At 46.9% G+C, this 22,037-nt stretch overlaps 1 protein-coding gene across 2 annotated transcripts in view; it reads right to left on the bottom strand.

The window, feature by feature from the left end:
- Window positions 1–22,037, bottom strand: part of SEL1L3 (SEL1L family member 3) — a 106,532-nt gene that overhangs the window by 37,725 nt on the left and 46,770 nt on the right. For both annotated transcript variants that reach the window (XM_059674064.1, XM_059674074.1), the window contains exons 10-13: window positions 12,922–13,133; window positions 11,297–11,476; window positions 4,521–4,640; window positions 2,629–2,769 (exon numbers count right to left, since the gene is read on the bottom strand). In XM_059674064.1, the coding sequence (XP_059530047.1) occupies window positions 2,629–2,769; window positions 4,521–4,640; window positions 11,297–11,476; window positions 12,922–13,133 (653 nt within the window). The remainder of the gene's footprint in view (window positions 1–2,628; window positions 2,770–4,520; window positions 4,641–11,296; window positions 11,477–12,921; window positions 13,134–22,037) is intronic.

The following is a 22,037-nucleotide window of genomic DNA, read 5'->3' as shown; positions in this document are numbered from 1 at the left end:
TAATTAACGAGGGTCAAGCACTGTCCCATCATCTTCAACCCTCACAGCAACCCCGCCAAGGTGCGGCTGTCATTCTCATCTGAGAGACCTGCCCACAGTCACACAGCGAGTGAGACGTAGAGTCAGGATTCGAACCCAGGCCAGCGGGCTCCAGAGCCCTTGCTTAGAACCCCACACCGCATTTCCCCCTGTACGTTTCAGCTCTGTGCTGAGAAAGTATAATGATTCGTAACCTCCTCGCAGGACACCGAAAACACGCAGACTATGCTTGTCTCTGTATTTCTCAGGACCCAAAATAAAACTGTGACTCCAGCTGCAGGTTAAATTATACACACCACGTTTCTATTAGACTTTAACTTACCTATTTAGTAAAACCGATGAGCTGAAGCAAAGTGGAGGATGAAAATATTTTTCAGAAGTGCACCATTGCTTCATTTAATTAAGGAGGGACAGGAGGGGGAAGGGGACATGAGGCTACTTGGAATAACTGGAGATGCCAATGGCACAACCTTTTTTGACTTCTGAGAAAGCACCAGAATCACAGAATGTGGAAGCCAAAGTTGATCTTTTCCATCTTCTTTATTTTGAAGAAATAAAACTGGGGCTCAGAGAGGCTGACTTATCCGAAAACCCACAGTTAGATCTGCAACTAGAACCCAGGCACTCTGACTTCTAGGTCCTGGATTTCCCAGTATATTTGTTACTTAATCAGAACTGGGATAATGTCGTGCACAACGACTACTTATTATACTGGAATCTGAGTAGTATTGGGAGGAGCTAAGTGAGAGAACTGTAAAGTCCTGGTACGTAGTAAGTGCCCAGTAATATTCACCGAATGAATTCATTGAGGACAGTTATGCGGTGAACGTCAAAGCGCCATCTTCCCTGGAAGCAAAGTGGGATGGACTTGGCTGTCGTGGGCAAACCACAGCCACTGGCATGGCGCCGTCCTTGACTACGATCAGCCAGACACCCACACAATACAATGAGCCAAGTGCACCTTACTGCACTTCCCATTTGGAAAGCCCGTTTTCTGTATGGGGATTTTCGCATGGAATACACTTAAAGAGACCTTCTGGACAGAGTTAAAAATCTTCCTTTAATTGCTGATCAAGGGATTCCCTCGTCCCACTTAGGAATAACTCAGTTAAAATGCAGGAAAATCAAAAAAGCTTTAAGCGTTGGGAAATTAAACCCCGGAGAAACATTGTCACCTGCAGAGTAATTTATTTATATGTCTGCCTCTCTCTATAGATTGTGAGTTCCTGGTGGGCAGAAGTAAGGTCCGAATCATGCACTCTGGGCAGTGGCCAGCCCCAACTCTGCTGGACAAGTGCCTCTCCTCTGTGCTGGTCTCTCCTGCCTTCCCCATCCGTGCATGAGCCCCTGGAGGTCAGGAACGTGGCTCATGCATCCATATGTCCCTCCATCCAGCCCAGAGCCTGGCATTTTGTCAGTCCTGAATGAGTGTTTATTGAACAAATACATGAATGTATTGGCATATGGCTAAGAGTCAAACCATTTCTATGTTGATCTGACAACTGGAAAGAGAAAGTCCAGGCTATAAATTTGGAAACCATAACAACCAATAGGTTTTAAAGCTTTGGAAGGTTAGACACGTAGAAAAGTCCTGGTTGTTAATCAGCGAGTGGCCACAGCTGTGGTTCTGGAGGTGGGCCTGGCCGCATGAATCTACGGCTTTGTGTGAAGACACTTGCTATCTGGGGGGCAGCTGCTTCCTTTGGGCATGGACACAGGGTCTAAGGTTTTCCTTACCGGGGCCAACAGCTTTTCATTTTTCCCAGACTGGTGAACTGATGTCTCTGTGTCTGGGGGGAGATTGCCTGGGTCCCAGTCCCAGGTTTGAAATGTAGCAGTTGTGTGACCTTGGGTGGGTGAGTTACAAAGCCTTTCTGTGCCCCTGTTACCATATACATAAGCAGCAAGAATAATACACCACAGTGCCTACCTTGCAAGGTTGCTGTGGGGATTAAATGCGTTCATACATGTAAATCAGGTAATAAATGCTCCATCACTGTGAACTATTATTGTTTTGTATAAAACACACAGTGCTTTATGGTTCTCAAGGCCCATTCATCATGGTATTTAATTCACTGTTGTCCCATGAGATCAGGTAACTAACTCTAAGGACACAGGAGAAGAGGGACTTGAACTCCATCCTGTGTCCTGGGCTAACGCTCGGCCCACTTGTCCCCCTCTTCTCCTATGGCTTAAAACCAAGATCTTCGTTTGATCAACAGGGCTGCTGGGAGGCCGCCCAAACACACACTTTATGCTGTAATTTAGTGACGATGCTGCCTGCTGGCAAAATTGCAGCTCCTTGGGGGCTGGCGGCCACATTCCAATCCATAAAACATGGGGTGTCTCCTCCAGAATGCCACAGCTCTGGCAAAAGCAAAGAGAATCCAGGTGCCAAACATAAGACTAATGACTAAAAACAAGACCAGGGTACGGCCCTTCCAGCAAATACCCCTCTCCATTAGGAGTGGCAGACGCGTACACTAAGTGTCTTCAGTTCTGGACTCCATCTGACGCATGCCTACAGGCAATGGCTCTGGACGTGTGATGAGAATGGCACAACTTCAGCACAAAATGAGTGATGTTTACCTTGAATAACACAATGGCGTAGTCGTATATTAACGCGGGGTCCTCGGTCTCCAGGGCACCCCTGGCATACCACTCGATCGCCGCTTCAGGATTCTTGGCCACGCCTTGCTGCCCCCAGAACAACATCTGGGCCAAGCGTTGCTGCAAGACAAGAGCAATTTAGAATAAGGACTTTCCTGTGTGATGCTCAACGTAAGGTTTTGAAAGGTGGGAGGTCAAAGCTGACTTGGAATGTTTTCCTACCGAGAACCAAGAATGAGGTAGACACCTGCTATCTTCCAACAGGGATGAGGGTGTGGGGGTGGGAGAGCCCTAAAGGTGGACTTGTGTCAATGCAAGTCCTTGACACAAGTTGGAAATGCTGCATCTGAGTGTGTGTGTGTGTGCTTGTGTGTACGTCCATGTGCATAAAGGAATCAACGGCACCCAGGGCCAAAGCTGGCTGAAGACAAGCACATTGTCTCCTCTCCTCCAGAGCCCCCTTCTAGAGGTACTGCCCACCCTCTTGGCCCAGGGAACAGCGTAGAGGCCTCTGTACATCCCTATCCGTTAGGGTGTCCCTCTATGGCATTTATCTCCTCCTAGCCCAGCATTTGTCCCCAAGGCTGGCTTCACAATTATACTCAAGACTGGGAGCCCTCGGGGGGGGCGGGGTAGAAACCCCAAGATGTGATTTGTCTGCCCTTGTCCCCTCAGCTTCCACACAGCAGAGCTCATAGGAACCACTCAACACAGTGAACGAAGGAAGGAAGAAGTGTCCATTGCTGGGAAAGTTCACGCAGGCTCTAAAGCACCCAGAAGTGGCCCTAGCATGGGCCTTTCCAGAACTATGCACTGGAACTCCTTCCTGCACTAGAAAGCGTGCAGGCTGGGGACAGACACCCGTGAATGGAGCCAGTGGCAACGTCTGTTAACATTCTGGCCCCATGTGGGCCCCTGACTGTCTTGCCTTCTCTCTGCTTCTTTTCTCATCTCCTTCTTTTCCCTTCCCCTCCCCCACCCACTCTCCGCCAAATACAACTTTCAGTGAAGTTTCTCCTGAAAGGCTAGGAGGACTTCTACAGAGGGTGGGAAACCCGTTACTAGAGTGTCTGAAATGTGTGCCTGTCGATGTGTTTATTCTCTGCTGTTTCCTTTCTCTTTCCATTTCTGGTCTTCTGGCCTAGCAGGCCCAGAGGCTGTTCTCGACACTGTGCTCACCAGGAGCATGAAGCCAAAGCTAAATCTTTCGGGAAGGAGGCCCTGCCCTCTCGGGGCAATCAGCCTTAGCCCGCTCCCATCCGGGATTCAGCTTCATAGTGAAATCAAGGCCAAAAGGCAGGTAGGGGACGTTCTCCAGCCCCCCTGCCCTCCCTAGTACCTCTTAAAAGTCCATCCAGAGACAAGACATGTTCAAGAGACAGGGTCGATCTTCTTGGCACATGGTTTTCTATTATTCTAGCTGAGTTCACGGCCTTCCTGATGCCCATCTAATCTCTCCTGCAGCCCAAGGTGCTTCTCTTTGTTTCTGTCTCATGCACTGAAGTGTCCACTGGTGGTCTTAGGACTGGCCATAAACACGGTGGCGCTGTCACTTTCTGTGTTCAGGGCAGGACTACATGACAGGCCTCCTGGAGTCAAGAGTGACCAAGTGACTTGCTTTGGCCAACGAAATGTGAGGAGTGATTTGTGCCACTTTCTGAGAAGAGGCGTCAAGAGCCAGCCTGTGCTGTTAGCTTGAGTTCCTTGGAGCTGTGAGAGCACAGCCCATATCAACGCCCATTGGACAGGTAGTGTGAGCATGGAATAAACCAGCATTGTTTAAAGCCACTGCGGTTTGGGGTATTTTGTTACCATGGCATAGCCTGGTCTGTCACCACGGAGAATTTCAGGACAGTGGGCCACATCCTTACCTGAGCCGCCGCATTGCCTCGGATAGCTTCGTGCTTCAACCACATAAAGACGTCCCCATCTTCTTTGGTTTGTACCTTGAGTATTTCATCATCTTTTAGTCTAATTGTTTCAACGTATGCCTAAAAAGGGAGAAAGGAAGGAAGCAAGGAAGGATGGGAGGCCGGGAGGGAGGGAGAGAAGAAGAAAAGGAAGAAAAGGAGACAGGAAACTAAATGATATGGGCATGCAAAAGATGGGACGTTATTCTTAAACCAGGCATTGCTCAAGGAAAACTCTATGAATAATTGATATGTGAGGGTTGTCCACTCTTCTATGTCATCAGATCAAGTTCTTTCTAAACAAATGCATCACAGCCAATGTATCTAAACGAGGAGTTTTGTTCCTGTGGAAGCTTTTGCCTTGGGAGGCCACCGTTTATTCCACTTCCACTTCTAGCGCTTAAGCGTGTTCAGAAGTCTGCTCTTGTGCCTCCGATTTCAGAGCCAGATTAACGTAGCATCAAAAAAGGTAAATCAATATTTTCTAAGAATAACCTTATTTTTTTTTATCCCAAAGCGTTATTATCCTGCATGACTAATCCTTTTTATTTAGCAGGCTCAGCTTCAGATATCTTTGGGCTATTTCCAAAAATTCAATCCACCTCGCAAAGAAGAGGGTAGGTTAGCTCAGGGATGCGCAGGAATGTGCTGGAGGCGCTGGAGACCAACCCGCAGGGAAAGTTCACAAAAGGTTTGAATTTGTGAACAGCCTCCCAGGTCTCTGATTCCTCTGAAGAAAATAAGATTCATTTTGAAGTCTAAATTTTGGCTGTTTATCAAAAAAACCGGTCCCGCTGTTTCACGGCTTCCCCTTAGGCATAATGAATCTATCAGCAGTGCCGCGAGGAGTCCTGAGGAGGGCTTCCCAGGCCAGCACAGCCACGGGCAAAGGGTGGGAAAATTGGATCTGGGCGAGCTTGGGAAGGAAGCCTCAGAGAACAAGGAGATGATTTCCCTTCTGGCCTCTCTGTTGGTTAGTTTTAAAAAGTACTTATGCCCTAGCTGGTTTGGCTCAGTAGATAGAGCATGGGCCCAAGGACTGAAGAGTCCCAGGTTTGATTCCGGTACAGGGCACGTACCTCGGTTGCAGGCTCCATCCCTGGCCCTTGCCAGGGTATGTGTGGGAGGCAGCCGATCAATATGTCTGATTCACATTGATGTTTCTCTCCTCTGTCTCTCCCCCTCCTTTCCACTCTCTTTAAAAATCAATGGAAAAATATCCTCGGGTGACGATTAACAAAAAAGCAAAAACAAATAAAAAGTACTTAGATTCACAAACTTGCCTACAACCCTATTCCTGAGAAGGTCTTTCAGCTGCCTTCTCCACTGTCACCATGTGGAGTCAGAGGTCCCTCAGGCACTGGGGCACTGAGGCACAGGGACAGTGCAAGGACTCAGAACCCAGCAGGTATTAATTCCTGCCAAATGTCTACTCGGGAGGCCACTAAGCAAAGAGCAACAGTGAGAATAATGATGCTCACGACCTCTTATTGAAACCAACTGTGTGCTGGATGTTTAACAACTGGTTTGTGTGTGTTTTTCATTTAGTCCTCACAACAGAGCTGTGACCCAAATAACACTGTCCTTAATTTATACACAAAGCAAAAAACCGAGGTGCAGAAGGTGAACCGAAGGTCACATTGTAGAGCTGGCCCTGGAAGCCATGTTGGCTTGAGTCTGAAGGCAGGGCTCTGATCAGCTCCCTCACAAAGTCCTCTAGTGAGAAGGTCCTGGAATCCTGCCTGGGCACGAGCCACTTTCTCGTGTTAACTCTCTTCCAACTGTCTGGCCAATGAGCGGGTGCTGCAGCTCAAACTCCAGGGACACAATCACCTGCAACAAGCCTATAACCTCCTGAAACGTGGGCAGCTCAAATAATGGAATTCTCACCTAGAAGTGTTTTGGCCGACTAGAGAATTTGGGTTTTGAGTTATTTTTCTTCTTCTCCTCCTTAATTTGTTCAAAGAGAGAGAGAAAGAGAAAGGAAAGGAGGGGGGGAAGGGAGAGAGAAAGGAGAAAATGAGGGAGGAATATAAAGAAGGGAGAGAAGGAAAGAAGGGAAGAAAAAAGGAAGAGAGGAAAAGAGAGGGAAGGAAACAGTGGGGGACGGGGAGAGGGAGGGAGAAAGAGACAGAGAAAAGAGGATGGAAGGAAAACCCGCCGACTTTGCAGCTGGGTGCGAAGGCCCTCAGCGTTGCTCCTTCCCATCACCCGCGTTCTCGGGGCTGTGAAATGTGACGGTGCAGTCAGGACTCTGGGGAACTCAGTGCAGGGCCGTTTCAGGGCTTCTACTTAAACCAGCGACCTCCACTAACCTCCTCTGGGGCCTGTGGGAGCCCCCATTGTGCACCTGCCTGCAAATGTGTGTGTATGTGTGTGTGTATGTGTGTGTGTGTGTTAAAATCAGCTATCATGGTTGGCTGGCTCCCAATAGGGGGTGTGTGTGTTCTTTGTTGAAATGTAACATTTTGGGATTTTAACGTAAGAACAAGGGAATATTGTCAGTAACTATGGAGAGACAAGAAAGCAAGTACCCAAGATTCCCCAAACAGGGGGTACCGCATACGAAGTGGTGTTGAATGCAAGAGAGGCAGAGTTGACAGCCACTGCTCTGGGTACTGGCTGTCAACAAACACTGGTCGCATCACAAAGCACCAAAGTCAACAAGAAATTACAGTCCCTTTGTGCTCATCACTGGACTGGACGCTCTGCACCCCCAGCCTGTCCATCATCCGATCAGTAGACACTGAGCGCCAACTACATGTCAAGCACAGTGCTGGGCACTGGGGCCACTGATGTGAGTAGACCAGGTGCCTGTCTTGGAGCTCACAGTCTACTGGGGAAGCCAGGTCTATGGCCACGTACCCAACACTCACCATAAGAGCAATGGCAGGGAGGTGCCCTGTTCCAAAGCCCCATAGCAAAAGGAAGGTCAGGAGGAGGAGGTGAAGTCTGACCCTTGTGTTCAAGTAGGAGGGAAGTCAGCAGGCGGGAAAAGGCTGGTGAGCATGGAGAAAGGACCCCAAGCAGAGGAGACCCAGGAAGGCCAGGAAGTGTGGCCAAAAGCTTAGTTTCTCCTGAGTGGACAGGCCAGGTGGGGATGACTGAGAGCTGAGGCTGGGGCAATAGAGAGAAATCAGGGCAAGGAGTGTCTCCTATGCCACGTGACGAGCTGGACCTTGTGCTCTGGGTCAGTACTTCTCAACACTGGCCGCACATTAGGGTCATCTGAGGAGCTTTTACACATCCATATCTATATCATCTATATCTATATCTATATCTATATCTATATCTACATCTACATCTACATCTACATCTACATCTACATCTACATCTACATCTACATCTATATCTATATCTATATCTATATCTATATCTCCATATATATATATATATATATATATATATATATATATATATATATGCATGTTATACGTCTGGGCCCCCCTCACTTCTATAAGATTATGGGGTGGAGCCTGTGTAGATGTGTTCTTTAAGCCACCAAGTAATTGTGATATGTAGCCAGGTTTCGAACCTCCACTGTCGACACCCCACTTTGGCCTCCGTAAGAATGAGAAGAGCATGGGAAGGGACAAGACTGATGACAGCTGGGAGGTATATTAGTTTGCTAGGGCTGCCGTGACAAAATACCCCAGGCTGGGTGCTTCAATTTATTTCCTCAGTTCTGGAGGCCAGAAGTCCAAGATGTTAGCAGATCCACTTTCTTTTGAGGCTTCTCTCCTTAGCGTGCAGATGGCCACTTTCTCACCAGGTCCTCACATGGTCATTCCTCTGTCTGTTTTGTCTGTGTCCTCATCGCCTTTTCTTGTAAGGACACCATCCTACTGGATTAGGGCCCACCTAACGACTCCATTGTGACTCAGTTGCCTCTTTAAAGGTCCTATTTCCAAGTACAGTCACAGTCTGAGGTACTGGGGGCAAGGGCTTCAATGTATGAATTTGGAGAGAGGGCACATAACTTAGCCCGTTACAGGAGGCTGTCACAGCAGCTCAGAGAGAGACAATGAAAGACAAATGTAGGCTGTGGCAGCAGGGATGGAAATGGGAAGAGACAGCCTGGCATGAAAGCTGTTGTGGATTGTGATTGATCGGATGATGGGGAGATCAAAGATGACACCCCAGTCGCTAGCATGGGAAATGGTGCCACCGGTTACGGTGTTTGTGGGGAAGCGAGGGCAGGAGATGCTGGGCTGCCTTTGTGGTATATGAGGATCACAGATGCGGGGCGTAAGAAATAGCTCAGATGGAGAGGAATGTGTGAGCATCATCAGCGTGCGGAGGACTTGAAAGCAGGGGTGTGGGTGAGCTGAGACCCCTGCCCGCTAGCAGGCACAGAGAGGAGGCTGTGGACCAAATGTGGCGGAAAAGCTAGTACTGAGAGACTGAGAGGAACTCATCTGTGATTAAGCCACAAAAACAAACAAAACCCAAGAGCATCTTCTTTCTCTGCAATCAGAAGCGGAGCCCCATGGAACCGTAAAGAGGTGAAGTGAAGTGAGAGTCCTCATAAAGGAGATGAAGTGATGGGAACCGAGAGGTACATAAAAGAGACAATGAGACAAGAATCAAGAAAAGAATTTCTGACGGATCCTCGGCTTGTTAATTAGAGGTCTGGCCTCCCATATCTCCTCCTCTGTTACGTGCTGCTGCCGAGCTAATAGATTTCTCGACAAAAGGACATTTACATCAACGTATGACACCTGCTTAGATTCTCAAGCAGCCATTAATTACACATTCTTAAGAAAATGAGCTATGATGCAACTCTTCTAACTGTGTAATTCGTATCTGGCATTCTTAATCAGACGACTTTTCAGCTGCAAGATGGATCATTTCTATTCATCTTCGCTGGTTCTGACCAATTAAACATTTTCTTTCATAATCATAACGTTTCATGTGTCAAATCTTCAAAAGGAGAGGATCTTGTTAGCAACATACCATTTCCCGTTGCTAATTTATGCTGAATTAGAATTCTTAAAAGTATATTATACATATAGGGCATCATTACCATATCCAGACTTAGTAGAACGATGGCAATATTATTTCATGGCTTGATTTTGTATGAAATGTTTTTTCAGAAGAATTAAAAACAAAACTATCAACTAAATTAATTCCTGTCAAATGGCAGTCAAATTTTGCCCTTGGCTCATATGGGCCAAGGGCAAAATGAGAGAATACATATGATGATGATAAGAATGTATAAGTAAGTTTATTGCAAAGAAATCACTTTCTAAAGGAATTCGATGTCTACACCGACAGCCTTTTGGTGTTTTATAGCTTGTGCACTGACGGCATGTATCTTCGAGTCATTTATTTCATAACTGTGTAGTGGTCACTGTGGATTTCTTTTCCGGAAACCATCCATTCCCAATCATCAAAGCACACGGTTTCTGCACTGTGGGTTTCTGAGGGCACAGTGAGGGGTCTGGTTCCCAATTAGCTGCTCAGCCTGATTCCACAACCCTGACCTAGCTAGGCCCATCCCCTTGGCTTACAGAGCATTAGCAGGGAAAATCAGGAGCTTCTGGCCTAGATCAAGGCCAAACCCGGCAAAGCAGAGGCCCAATGCATGAAATTCGTGCAAGGGTCTTGGCCCATCACAGCCCTGGTTGCCTCATGGCCCCACCCACTGGTTGTTCTGGAAGGTCGTTCTGCCTTCTGGTCTAATTAGCATATTTGCTTTTATTACATAGGATTGTCTCTGGGAGAGTTGAGTAGTTGCAACAGAGACTATATAGACAAAAGCTAAAATATTTACTATCTGTCCCTTTACGGAAAAACAATGCCTACTCCTGGTAAGACTACTCAGGCTTCCTCTCGACCATCTCAAGTGCTAGACCATCAAAACATCTTATATCCTTTCTGGAGAAAGAGGATATACATAAAACACATTCCAAGAAGCTAACCGTGTCAGGGTCTGCTCCCGCTGGATACAAATCTCTGTCATCTAGAGACAGCCTCCCTGTTATTCTTACACTGTCTCCTTTCCTTGTACCCTTTTATTTGCTGCCATCCACACAAGTCTGGAAACAACCATCGGTTGGTCTAACATAACACATTATGCTCTGTGAGTTGATATGAGCCATTGATAGCTTTGACCAAAGAGTCAAAAGTATTTGGGAGCCTGCAAAGTCAGGGGCTGGAGTGAGTGCAAACGGCACATGCTGTCAGTAATGTGGGAGCACTGGGCCAGTAAGGCTACACAATGGGGATAGATGCTTCTTAAGGCCCCCAACAGTGGGAGCATAGCTAGGGACGGAGCTCGCTTCCTGATGTCATAGACCCTTCTTGCTCGTTACATATTGATAGGAGCCCTTGGTTTACTATCTCCCCCCTCCATTTGACACAACGTCCCCTAACATCTTCAGACCTACCATGTCACATGGTGTTGGAACAAAGTCCAGACACCTATATTTGTGGTACACATTTTCTTGCAAAATCAAAATTCGTCCACGGCCAGATCTACCCTTGGTGTACGAGTCCTCCCATTCATGAAAAGCTTTTCATGGATACATGGAGGATTGTTCCTACACTCAGCCTGAGAGGACAGACAGGAAACAGGAAGTGGAGGATGCAAGAAAACTTTTCTCTCCATGCAGTGACGCTCATCCTCAGGAGGCCAGTGGAGGTCGACAGCCACAGGTGCAGGCACCTCATGAAAATTCAGGAAGCCCTGGTAGGCAGGGCCATGCCCACTTCCTCCCATTTGTCTTTTGTACCTGATCTCCTTGTAGCATCTGCTGGTCCAGGGGTGTCTTTGTGGCAATATTGCTGTAGTAGGCGTAGGACAGCTCCCAGTCCAGGGGGTAGTTGTCAATACCTTGGAAGTGTTTGTACCCAAGATTCATTGAAGACAGCCTCTCACTGCCCTGGCCTCCAACCAAACTATACAACATGCCCTGTTAGGAAGAAATGGACAGTGTTCGGAAGGTTAGAGATAAGGGTCATAAAATCCAACCACTGAAAGGTCATGGGCCCTGTCCTTATATGATCCTAGTCATTCCAAAGCACATTAACAGGCCTTAAAAATCTCTTTAGAGAAGGCACGGCCTCGTTCTCATGGCCTACAGATTCCCAGATATCTGTCCTTCTAAATGTCTAATAGCTTAAAATTTATTGATTTTTGCCCTTCTTCAGTGAAAACCAGGACTTTCCCTGCCTTCTCTCACAGTATCTCTGTGTATCCATTGACTGCTCTAGGTCTGCTTCAGCTACATCATCTATGGCCAGGTGATCTGAAGACTGGGTCATGTCCCAGCCTCATGCTCTCAGAATGTCAGTGTTAAGAAGGGTCTTTTGAGATCAACTGATGGAAAAACCTCATTTCATAGCTCAGGAAATAGAGGCCCAGAGAGGTGAAGTTATTTATTTGTCTATGGCCAACCAGCCAGCCACTTTGTGACAGAGACAGGGCTAGAATCTTCTGGACTATTCCACCTTTGTGGGGATTGCCTCAGGGACTCAGGAAAGCATGCCATCCCTCACGAGCTTCTACAAGCCAGAGACAGGCACAAAGAAGTCATCGAAAAACAAAACAAAACACGGAGCCACCTGGGCATGTCTAAGCAGTTTGACTCTCCAAACCCAAGATGAACAAATCCAGAAAAAAGGGGACCGGGGACCGCTCAGCAGTACTTAACACAAACGTGATTCCAAATGTTACGCAAGTGGCATAATACATCTGGATCCAGAACCAAAAACGAAACTGCCTGGGATAGCTTCTATTTTAAAGGCTAGATGTGTCAATATTTTGTTTCTAGGCCCAAATGACTTCACTTAGCTAAGAAGTCACGGGGTAATGGTCCCACAGCCAGAGCTGTTATAAGAATTGGGTAAGAGGCGCCTGTTCTTGAAGGGCTGAGATTCTGGTAAGTCCTGCCCAAACTGTTCCTTAGCATATACCAGTCACATCCCAGAGCCTAGGAAGGGACACTGAAAGCCAGAGCCTGTGTTGAGCACAGCCCTAGGATATTAATCTTTTCTTTTTTTTAAAAAAATATATTTTTATTGATTTTAGAGAGGAAGGGAAAGGGAGAGAGAGAAAGAAACATCAATGACGAGAGAGAATCATTGATTGGCTGCCTCCTGCATGACCCCCACTGGGGATCAAGCCTGCAACCCGGGCATGTGTCCTGACCGGGAATCAAACTGTGACCTACTGGTTCATAGGTTGACACTCAACCACTGAGCCACACTGGACAGTCTAGGATGTTGATCTTGATGTAAAGATTCTAAAGGATTCCTGGGAGCATGCGCCTGTCCAGGTTCCTCGGGGGCACGAGAGCATTACTCTGCAAATATAACGTCAGTGATGGATACCCCTGGAGCCCATGAAATACTCTACCTGCAGCCGATCCCGAGGTATATTTAATCCAGTTTCATAAAAGACCGCGAGGTAGTAGGATGCTTTATGATACCCGCAGCAGCTGGAATCCATCAGGAGGGGGACCACAGAACCAATTCGGTGAAGACCATCAACACTGGAGAGTCTCTTTGCAGCCTTCTCAAATATCATCCCGCCGATCTCCAACACGGACTCATGTTGGTGCGTTGGCACTGTAAGGCACACAGTTCACAGCCCACACAATTAATTACCATGGGATCGAAGAGGGAAAAGCCAATTCACCCCGCTAAGTTATTAATATGGTTAGTTCTGCAGAGCCTTGAAATATACCACCTTATGGGGGAGATACATCAAACCCTTCGGGGATGCCACGGTGTCATTCTGTGAATAGCTTTTCCTTTGGCACCAAATGACAGCCTAGTATCCTGGGGAAAAGGATGTGCCTTATATAGCTGAGATAGCGCCTTGGGAGTAATTTACTCAACCAGATAAGTCATCACCAAATCAGGATCACCGAATCTTCCAGAGACTTTTTCCCCCTCTAAGACTCTCTGAAGAAGAATGTGCTTTATTTCAGGATTAGTTCCTAGGTGCTGTTCTAAAATGTTGAACAATAGAAACTTATTTTGAGATGCTTTCCTATGTTTTGTCTCCAATTTTTCTCGTGGGTTTCTAAATACAATAACTAGTCAGCGTTTATTGAAGGCTTACAAAATGCCAAATACTGCGTTAGGTGACTTATGCAAATGATGTCATGTAATCCCAACAATTTTATGAGGTGGTACTATAATATTTTATTTATTTCAGAGAGGAAGGGAGAGGGAGAGAGAGATAGAAACATCAATGAGGAGAGAGAATCATTGATTGGCTGCCTCCTGGATGCCTCATTTTTTTTGGAAGAGGAGACTGGAGTCTGGAGAGGTCGATTAACCTGTCTCAGGTTACAATAGCTGGCGAGTGGCTGAGCCCAGCTCTGGATCCACCCGAGAGGTGGCATGTGTCTTTTCGGCTAAGCTGTGGGGAAGGAGGCCACCTACCACCTACACCCAGAGCTAAGAAATCACATGTCCTGGCTCCTGGCACTCCCACTCCAGCCCTCACCGGGTCAGAGCCAGCAGCTGGGACTGCCTTTACGCTCTCCATCCCAAGCGGTAGGTGCTGAGAAAAAATCACATTACTGAACAAATGGAATTTGCTCCTCTTTCTGTATTTCTTTAATCCCTAAAGAAATAGCGGCTTTTTGTAAAAAATAAATAAATAAAAATAAAAACCAAACAGTGCAGATTTATATAAAATAAAAACAGAAGTTCCTTCTGTCCCTATCCTTCTTCCCCTGCCCCCCAAATTAAAACCCATTTATTCTCAGGAGATTTTAAAAATAATGCCCTCTTTATCATTAGAAGTAGTCATTGTTTCAGGGATTTGGCTTCAAAAGTACAATAAACTCCATTAAAGTTTTCTTCACTAATTAAAAATGGGCTGCAAACAGGCAGCATATATGATTCTAATGAAGATTTTGAGAAAATGCTACTGCTTTCGGATATTTTAATACGAAGAATCATTATAAAATAAGAATTGAAAAAACAATCAAGTAATTCAATGTTTTACTTGGCTCCGGAATTCTCCTGGACCGCTCTGTCCCGAAGCTCACCACTGTCGAGCTGCTGGCTGGCATCCAACACTAGACCCCATGCTCAGGTCTTCAAGCCAGAACTGCTTGCTCCCTTTCGTGTCAGGGGTAGCAAAATGATTCTCATAATTTAAATAAATATTCTCCCAAGCCTTCTATAATAGCAAAGGGAAACACTGTTAAAAGCTTGGTAAACATGCTTCCAGGCTTTTCCTTTGCACAGACAATAATTCATATACACATCTCTTTGCAAATATACATACACATATTTCTTCCAAAAAGTTCCTATAGATTCTGACCCTCAACTTTTAGAAATTAACCATATCTCAGCCCTGGCGGTCTGACTCAGTTGGTTGAGTGTCATCCTATGATCCAAAAGGTTGCTGGTTTGATTCCCAGTAAAGGCATATACTCAGGTTTTAGGTTCGATCCCCAGTTGGGGTGCATAGGGGAAGTAACCAATCAATGTTTCTCTCTCTCTCTCTCTCTCTCTCTCTCTCTCTCTCAAAATCAATAAAACATATATTTTTTAAATTAATCATATCTCTTGAGTATCTGCCTGTGGCTGTCAGAAGCTCATTCATTCTAAAGCTTCAATAGGATTGCATTCTAAAGAAGTGCTGTTGTCCTACCAGTTTTCTATTTTTAGACTCCTGGGTTGCTTCCCTTGGTTTTGCTATAACCAACAAGATGGCAGTGAACATCCTTGAATAGTTCCCTCTGCTCATCTGTAGGGATATATCTGAGTAACAACACCGTTTTCCACCAGGAGTCTGGTGATCTCATTTTGGATGTTCCCTTTGCCTAGTTGAGAGAAGAATTCCATCCTGCTCCACCCTTGAACCTTCACTGGGTGCAGTGCCTACAGCACTCGATGGAGCTGCAAAGTAAATCCTACTTCTACTTGTGCATATGTTTACATATATGTTTACTTTTAAACTTCCTTTTTTTTAACCCTCACCTGAGGAATACTTAGAGAGGGGAAGGGAGGGAGGGCGGGAGGGAGGGAGGGAGAGAGAGAGAGAGAGAGAGAGAGAGAGAGAGAGAACATCAATCTGAGAGAGAAACATCAATCAGTTACTTTCCGGACGCTCCCCGACTGGGTATCAAGCCTGCAACCCAGGTATGTGCTCTGCCCGGGAACTGAACCAGCAATCTTTCGGTGCATAGGACAATGATGCTCAACCAACTGAGCCACTCCAGCCGGGCCATATGTTTACTTTTAAATATGTACCATCTCCGATGCCCTACTGTCCACACTTAGAGCAGGGCAACATTAGCATTTTGTTAACAACTCATCCCTGCCTCACCTGTTCTGCCAAACCCCCAACCGAGATGATGAGTTCTGCCTGAGTGCCCACGGGCACGGGCTTTGTGGGCTCAGAGGAGAGAAGAGACTCCAAACCAAATGGAGCTCCAAATGAAACACTCGCCCCGCCGACCCCTGGCACAGAACCCCAGAAATCATTAGCGGAGTGTGCAGGTAGCTGGGATTGCTGGAGAATGCGGAGCAAAAGGGAGATCATCCAGGAAGCTCTAAGCCGGCGCAAAAACACTCTGTACACGGAAACGTAGGCAGGTTGAGAAGGCTTCGTTAGTGCCCTCACACATTAAAATAAATTTCCCCCCAAACAGTACCAATCAGTATTTTCTCTGCAAAAGCATCTAAACAATTTTCTGCACTAGTGAATATAATAAAAAAAATAAGTCTAGAGTAAAACTGCTCCTTTTTGCGCATTCTTTAAAGTTCAAATTCTAACTGTAGCACAAAATCCAAGCCATGATGTCACTGGTGATAATTGTTGAACTGGCAATTTGAAAACCAGTTTAATGAAACTGTTAATTTCACCCATCTGGTTTCGCATATGCATTTTTTCTAGTCGATCTGTAACTAAAAAAAACATGCCTTGTTTATGGAGATTAATGGTATAATGAAAAACAAACAAAATAGGAAAAAAGAGACATTTTCCCATTTTCTTCTTCCTGCATCAGAAGCGAAGGACACCAGTTAATTAATCCTTACTATTTTCCAGGTAGCACAGCACCATTTATTTCCCTCTTTTTTCTTTTTTATAGCAACGTCAGAAGGTCACTGTGTGTGCACTTATCGTTAAAAGAGGCAGAAAAGCAGAAAATGAGAAGGTAGCCACTGGCTAGAGTGATTGAGAATTCAGAAGGCGACAGACAGACTCATTTCTTGGGAGAGGAATGGGACATCAATAGGAAAGTCATTTTTAGTCCCAAGCTTCCAAAAGGCGTAATGCATCCAAAGTAGAAGTTAGAAAGTGGGGGGAAAGTGAACGGAGAAAATGTCATTTAACCAGAAAAAGAAGATCTTCGCCAAGTGTACTGGTTTCAAAAACACAGGGTGTTCCTCATTTGCATTCTGATCAGGTGAGCCCCACTGGGTTCCCGAGACCTACGGGGGTAGCTTATTTCGATCTCAAAAGGAAACTGTTTGTACTTTACTGTATGGTGCAAATTTTCTGGTTTTATACATGGAACTTCTCTCCCTCCTCCCTTCCCTCCCTCTGTCCCTTCCTTCCCAGCTTTCCGTACTGTCATCAGGGATTATCTGGGCAGGAAAAACATGGCCCTTTCTTTGTGCTTCTGTGAGTTAAAAAAATTATAATGTATGCTTTCTTAAATAAAAAAATAAAGATGATGGCTCTGCAACAAACAACAATGAAATAGCCCTTAAAGGACACAGTATCCCGGAGTTATTAAGTAACATCATTTCCATGCTCTGCATTTCAGAGTCTCCACATAAACACTGCGATTGTGGGCCAAAATGAGAAGAGTTAATAACAAATTAGAGTGAAGCCAGTGCAGCCGGCAACCTCGGCATATTGTGCGGAGGCACCTCTTCCCCTGCTCAGCAGCTCAGCACGGCAAAGCCTGGGGCGGGAGTCCGGCCCTGGCCCTGCAGGGAAACACAGATGGTGTCTGCCCTGGGGGCCGAGCCTATCCTCAGACCTGGCCTTCTCCTGAGAACCATTTGCTGGCAGAGCTCGGATTTCCCGGAGCCACAGGCTCAGAGGTGCCCAGGGCAGGATAAAAGGGAGCAAGCAGGTCTGGCCTCAGGCAGATGTCCGGAGAGGCCAGCCAGCACACCTGTTTCCCTCACTTGTCTCTCCCTTTCTTCAGATCCCACCTGCACCGGAGTCTCTGTGCCCTTTCTCACTTCTTCCACAACCAGCTCTCTCTGGCCTCCAGCCCCCCTGCCATTGTCATCCAGCCTCTTACCAGCCCAGTCCCCACCATCCCTTCTCCCTGGATGCCAGAGCCCGGTTCAAAGGGGCTTGGAGTTCAAAGCATTCCGTTTCAACAAGGAAAAGTGAAGGAGAGCAAAAGAAATAGCCGCACACCTCTGAAATAGTGAAAAAGCGTGCGTCCTGAAATACTACTGACCTAGCATCAGAAAAAGCCCGAATGCTAATAGGGCAATTTCCATGCTCTGCCGGGAGCCATTTTCCTGGAGAACTGGAGGTTCCCCAGGAAACCACGCAGAGGCTGGCCAATCAGCATGCCCCCCTGAAGACCTGAGCACGGGGTCCAGTGTTGGATGCCAGCCAGCAGCTGGACAGTGGCGAGCTTCGGGACAGACCGGTCCAGGAGAATTCCAGAGCCAAGCAAGGACTTTGGGATGCAGGGCAGCAGCCGGGCATGCTGGGAGGCAGGATGAGTGTTTCTGCCACATCTCTATGCACTGCATATAGCTGAGGCCCCAAGCAGGGCTGCCACCTTTAATTCAAAGGCATGCCAACTCTGGGAGGTGAGGCGTTCGTCCTACGATACTTCAGAGTGGGAACCACCAGAGGGGACAGCTGCATTTTACACCAGGTTAGCAGCGCATCAGCTGTCAGCATGAAGAAGCCTCCCGCCCCCACGTTCCCTGGCACTTGGCAGAGATCCGTGTGCGGGCTGGTCCATGCTGTTCACCACAGTCGCCCCAGGGCCCAGCACAGTATTCGGAGGTACCCAACACGTGGGTGCTCTGGACCTAGGGGCTGTTTTACATCCGGGCACCCATATACCTCAGCAACTAGACTGAAGACATACGAAGGCAAGAACAGCAAGGGCCCCATGGCGAGAGTCCTTTTGTAATGGGCGCGCATAGACTAAGAGGGATTCTGGTCTCTTGTTGCCGGGGAGAGTTGGGGAACAGTGTCCTGGGAGACCTGGAAACAGAGCTACATTTGTAGAGCTGTTTTCGGAGCCAGGACAGCAGCTCCTGAGAGGTCACAAGCTAAGGAGTGCGCGAGAAATGAGAACAATACAGAGAGAACGCAAATAAGCCCACAGAACTCTCAGGCTGGAGTGGTGTCACGGCTTGGCTAGGGCAGACCTTGAACCTGTGTCTCCCAGAAGTCTAACTCCTCGCTCCTGGAGTGACTCACTGACCCAAGACTGTGTTAGTCCTTCCAATGGGATCCCCTATTCACCGAGAGTGCATTCAGTTACTCATCAAATACTTCCTGAGGGGCTTCAAAGAAATCCTACTCCTGCTCCTGTCAGGTACGCTCCACTGTGGAATCGGACGGGCAAACCCACTGTAATGCAGTAGGACAGGGACTGTAAAGGGGAAACCTACCCGTTGGCAAGGACAGCCTGGGAGATGGAGCCGTCTGCCTGGGGGGCAGGAAAGATGACGTGAAGAGGCAGGACCTGAGGTGGGACTTGAAGACTGTTTGCAGGGCAGGTGAGCTGAGAAGCGTGGGTGGGTGAGGTATGTTCTTTGAGGGGAATGGTGCAGAAACACGCTGGGTAGGGTCATAGGCAAGAGTGGCAGCTAAGCAGCTAATGTATGCCAAACACTGTGGAGAATTAGGAGTGTAAGTGGGATACTTACTACAGTGCTTGCACTGCCCTCAACAAGCTTGCAACTGAGCGAGTGATAGAGGCACATACGGGACCACATGGCTGTCACTCAGGGCAGAGTGGATGAATTCTATTCAGACAATCCCATCCCTCACATCCATATGCTACCTTTCCATCCCTCATATCCATATGGTACCTTTCCATCCACAAGCTCTTTCATAGACATTATGTCATTTTATGACAGCATTATTCTTTTTTTTTATGACAGCATTATTCTTAATTGCTGTTAAACCAGACTTTCCCCAGTATATAAATTATAAACATGAGGATGGCTACTATAAAAACACACACACACACACACACACACACACACACACACACACACACACACAAAGACAGAGCCCGGTAGCTCAGTGGTTGAGTGTCAACTCCTGAACCAGGAGGTCAGGGTTCAATTCCCAGTCAGGGCACATGCCCAGGTTGTGAGCTGGATCCCCAATGGGGCCTGTAGGAGGCAGCCAATCAATGATTCTCTCTCATCATTATTGTTACTATCTCTCTCTCCCTCTCTCTCCCTCTCTCTGAAGTAAATAAAAATATATTTTTAAAAAACACAGAAAATAACAAGTATTAGCAAGGATGTGGAGAAATTATAACCCTTATGCACTGTTGGTGGGAATCTAAAATGATGCAGCCACTAAGAAAAACGGTATGGTTGCTCCTCAAAAAATTAAACAGAATTATCAAATGATTCAGCAATCCCACCTTTGAGTATATATTCAGAAGAATTGAAAGCCAAGTTTGAAGAGATATTTTCACACCCATGCTCATAGCAGCACCGTTCACAATAGCCACGAGGGGAAAGCAACCCAAACATCCATCAATGGATGAATGGACAAACAAAGTGTGGTCTACGTAACAATGGAATAGCATTCAGCCTTAAAAAGGAAGAAGATTCTGACATGCTACAACGCTGAAGAACCTTGAGGACTTTGTGCTAAGTGAAATAAGCCAGTCACCAAAAGACAAATACTGTAGGATTCCCTTAATATGAAGTATCCAGAATAGCCAAGTTCATAGAGACTGAAAGTAGGACAGTTGTGACTAGGGCCTGGGGGGGGGGATGGAGAGTTGTTGTTCAGTAGGTACAGTTTCAGTTTTACAAGATGAGAAAGTTCTAGAGATCTGCTGAGCAACAATGTGAAGGTCCTTAACACTACTTTACACTTCAAAATGGGGAATGCTGTCATTTGTGTTTTACCACACAAATATGTATACTTGTATATACTTTAAAAAAATGTTTTCACTGATTTCAGAGAGAAAGGGAGAGGGCGAGAGAGATAGAAACATCAATGATGAGAAAGAATCACTGATCAGCTGCCCCCTGCACATCCCATACTGGGGAATCAAGCCCACAACTCGGGCATGTGCCCCAACCGGGAACTGAACTGTGACCTCCTGGCTCATAGATCAACCACTGAGCCATGCGGGCCGGGCTATACTTTTAATTCCAGTCCTGAAGGAGTGCCGTGGGAATACTTGGTGATTCTCCTCTGCAGGAGGACACACAGCCCCACCTTTGGGCACCCTGGACAGTGGTGACCGCTCCTGACCGCACTTGGCCGGAATGCAGGGGACACTCTCTCTGCCGGTTGCTAGTGAAGCCCGAGCTGCTGACCCCTCCCCACCCCCTGCAAGGTTCTCAGGGCTCCTCTGAAGTGTGTTGTTAGCTTACAGTGAGGGCCGATGATCCGCCTGAAATCACATAGCGTGGGGAGAGAACACTCTCCAGTCCGAGATGCACATGCATGGCCGCCGGGAAGCGTAGTCGGCAGTCTCGCTGAGGAGAGGCTGCCAAGAAGAGGGACGCTGTTGCCAAGAACTGGAAATCGCAGGCCAGTGTCTCACGCTGTCTTTTTTTTTTTTTTTTCTTTTCAAAATTCCAGGAAAAGAAAATTCCATAAAGTAATTCCCTTGGTAGAAATTAGGGGTGTTGGTATTTTCTTTATATTCCCCTAAATTTAAAGAAACATGGCCCCATTGCTGTCCTGTCCTGGCTCACAGAGGGCACTCAGTCAACACTTGTTTAAGGAGAGTGGAAGGGAGGGAGAGAGGGAGAGAGGGAGGGAGGGAGGGAGGGAGGGAGGGAGGGAGGGAGGGAGGAAATAGAGGGAAGGGAAGGGAAGGAAAGAAGGGAGGAAGGGAGGGAGGAGAGGAGAGGGGGGGAATGGAAAGTTGTGACAGGAGTGACTTCAGAAATTCCTGACACATGTGACACTTATCCTTCTCTGACTGGCTTATTTTGCTCAGCATCATACTCTCCAGGTGACCTCACTCATATATGGAACCTAATGAACAAAATAAACTGACAAACAAAATAGATCCAGAGACATGGAAGCATGCAACAGACTGATGAATCTCAGAGTTCAGAGGAATTGGGGTTGGGGAGAGGTTAACCAAAGAACTCATATGCGTCTATGCGTAACTCATGGACACAGACAATAGTGTGGTGAAGTCAGGGCGGGGGAGGGGGGGTGAGAGTGGGGGAAAAGAAGGGACATCTGTAATATTTACAACAATAAACATAAATTTTAAAAAAGAAAAGAAGTTCCAGAGACAGTTAAACTCCTTTGTGTCTGCACCTAGTCAGTTCCCACAGCAAGAA

The sequence above is a fragment of the Myotis daubentonii genome, chromosome 1 (genome assembly GCF_963259705.1).
Source record: "Myotis daubentonii chromosome 1, mMyoDau2.1, whole genome shotgun sequence".
NCBI classification, from domain to species: Eukaryota; Metazoa; Chordata; class Mammalia; order Chiroptera; family Vespertilionidae; genus Myotis; species Myotis daubentonii.
Note: the sequence above shows the minus strand (reverse complement) of the source record. Positions and strands in the feature narration are given on the sequence as shown.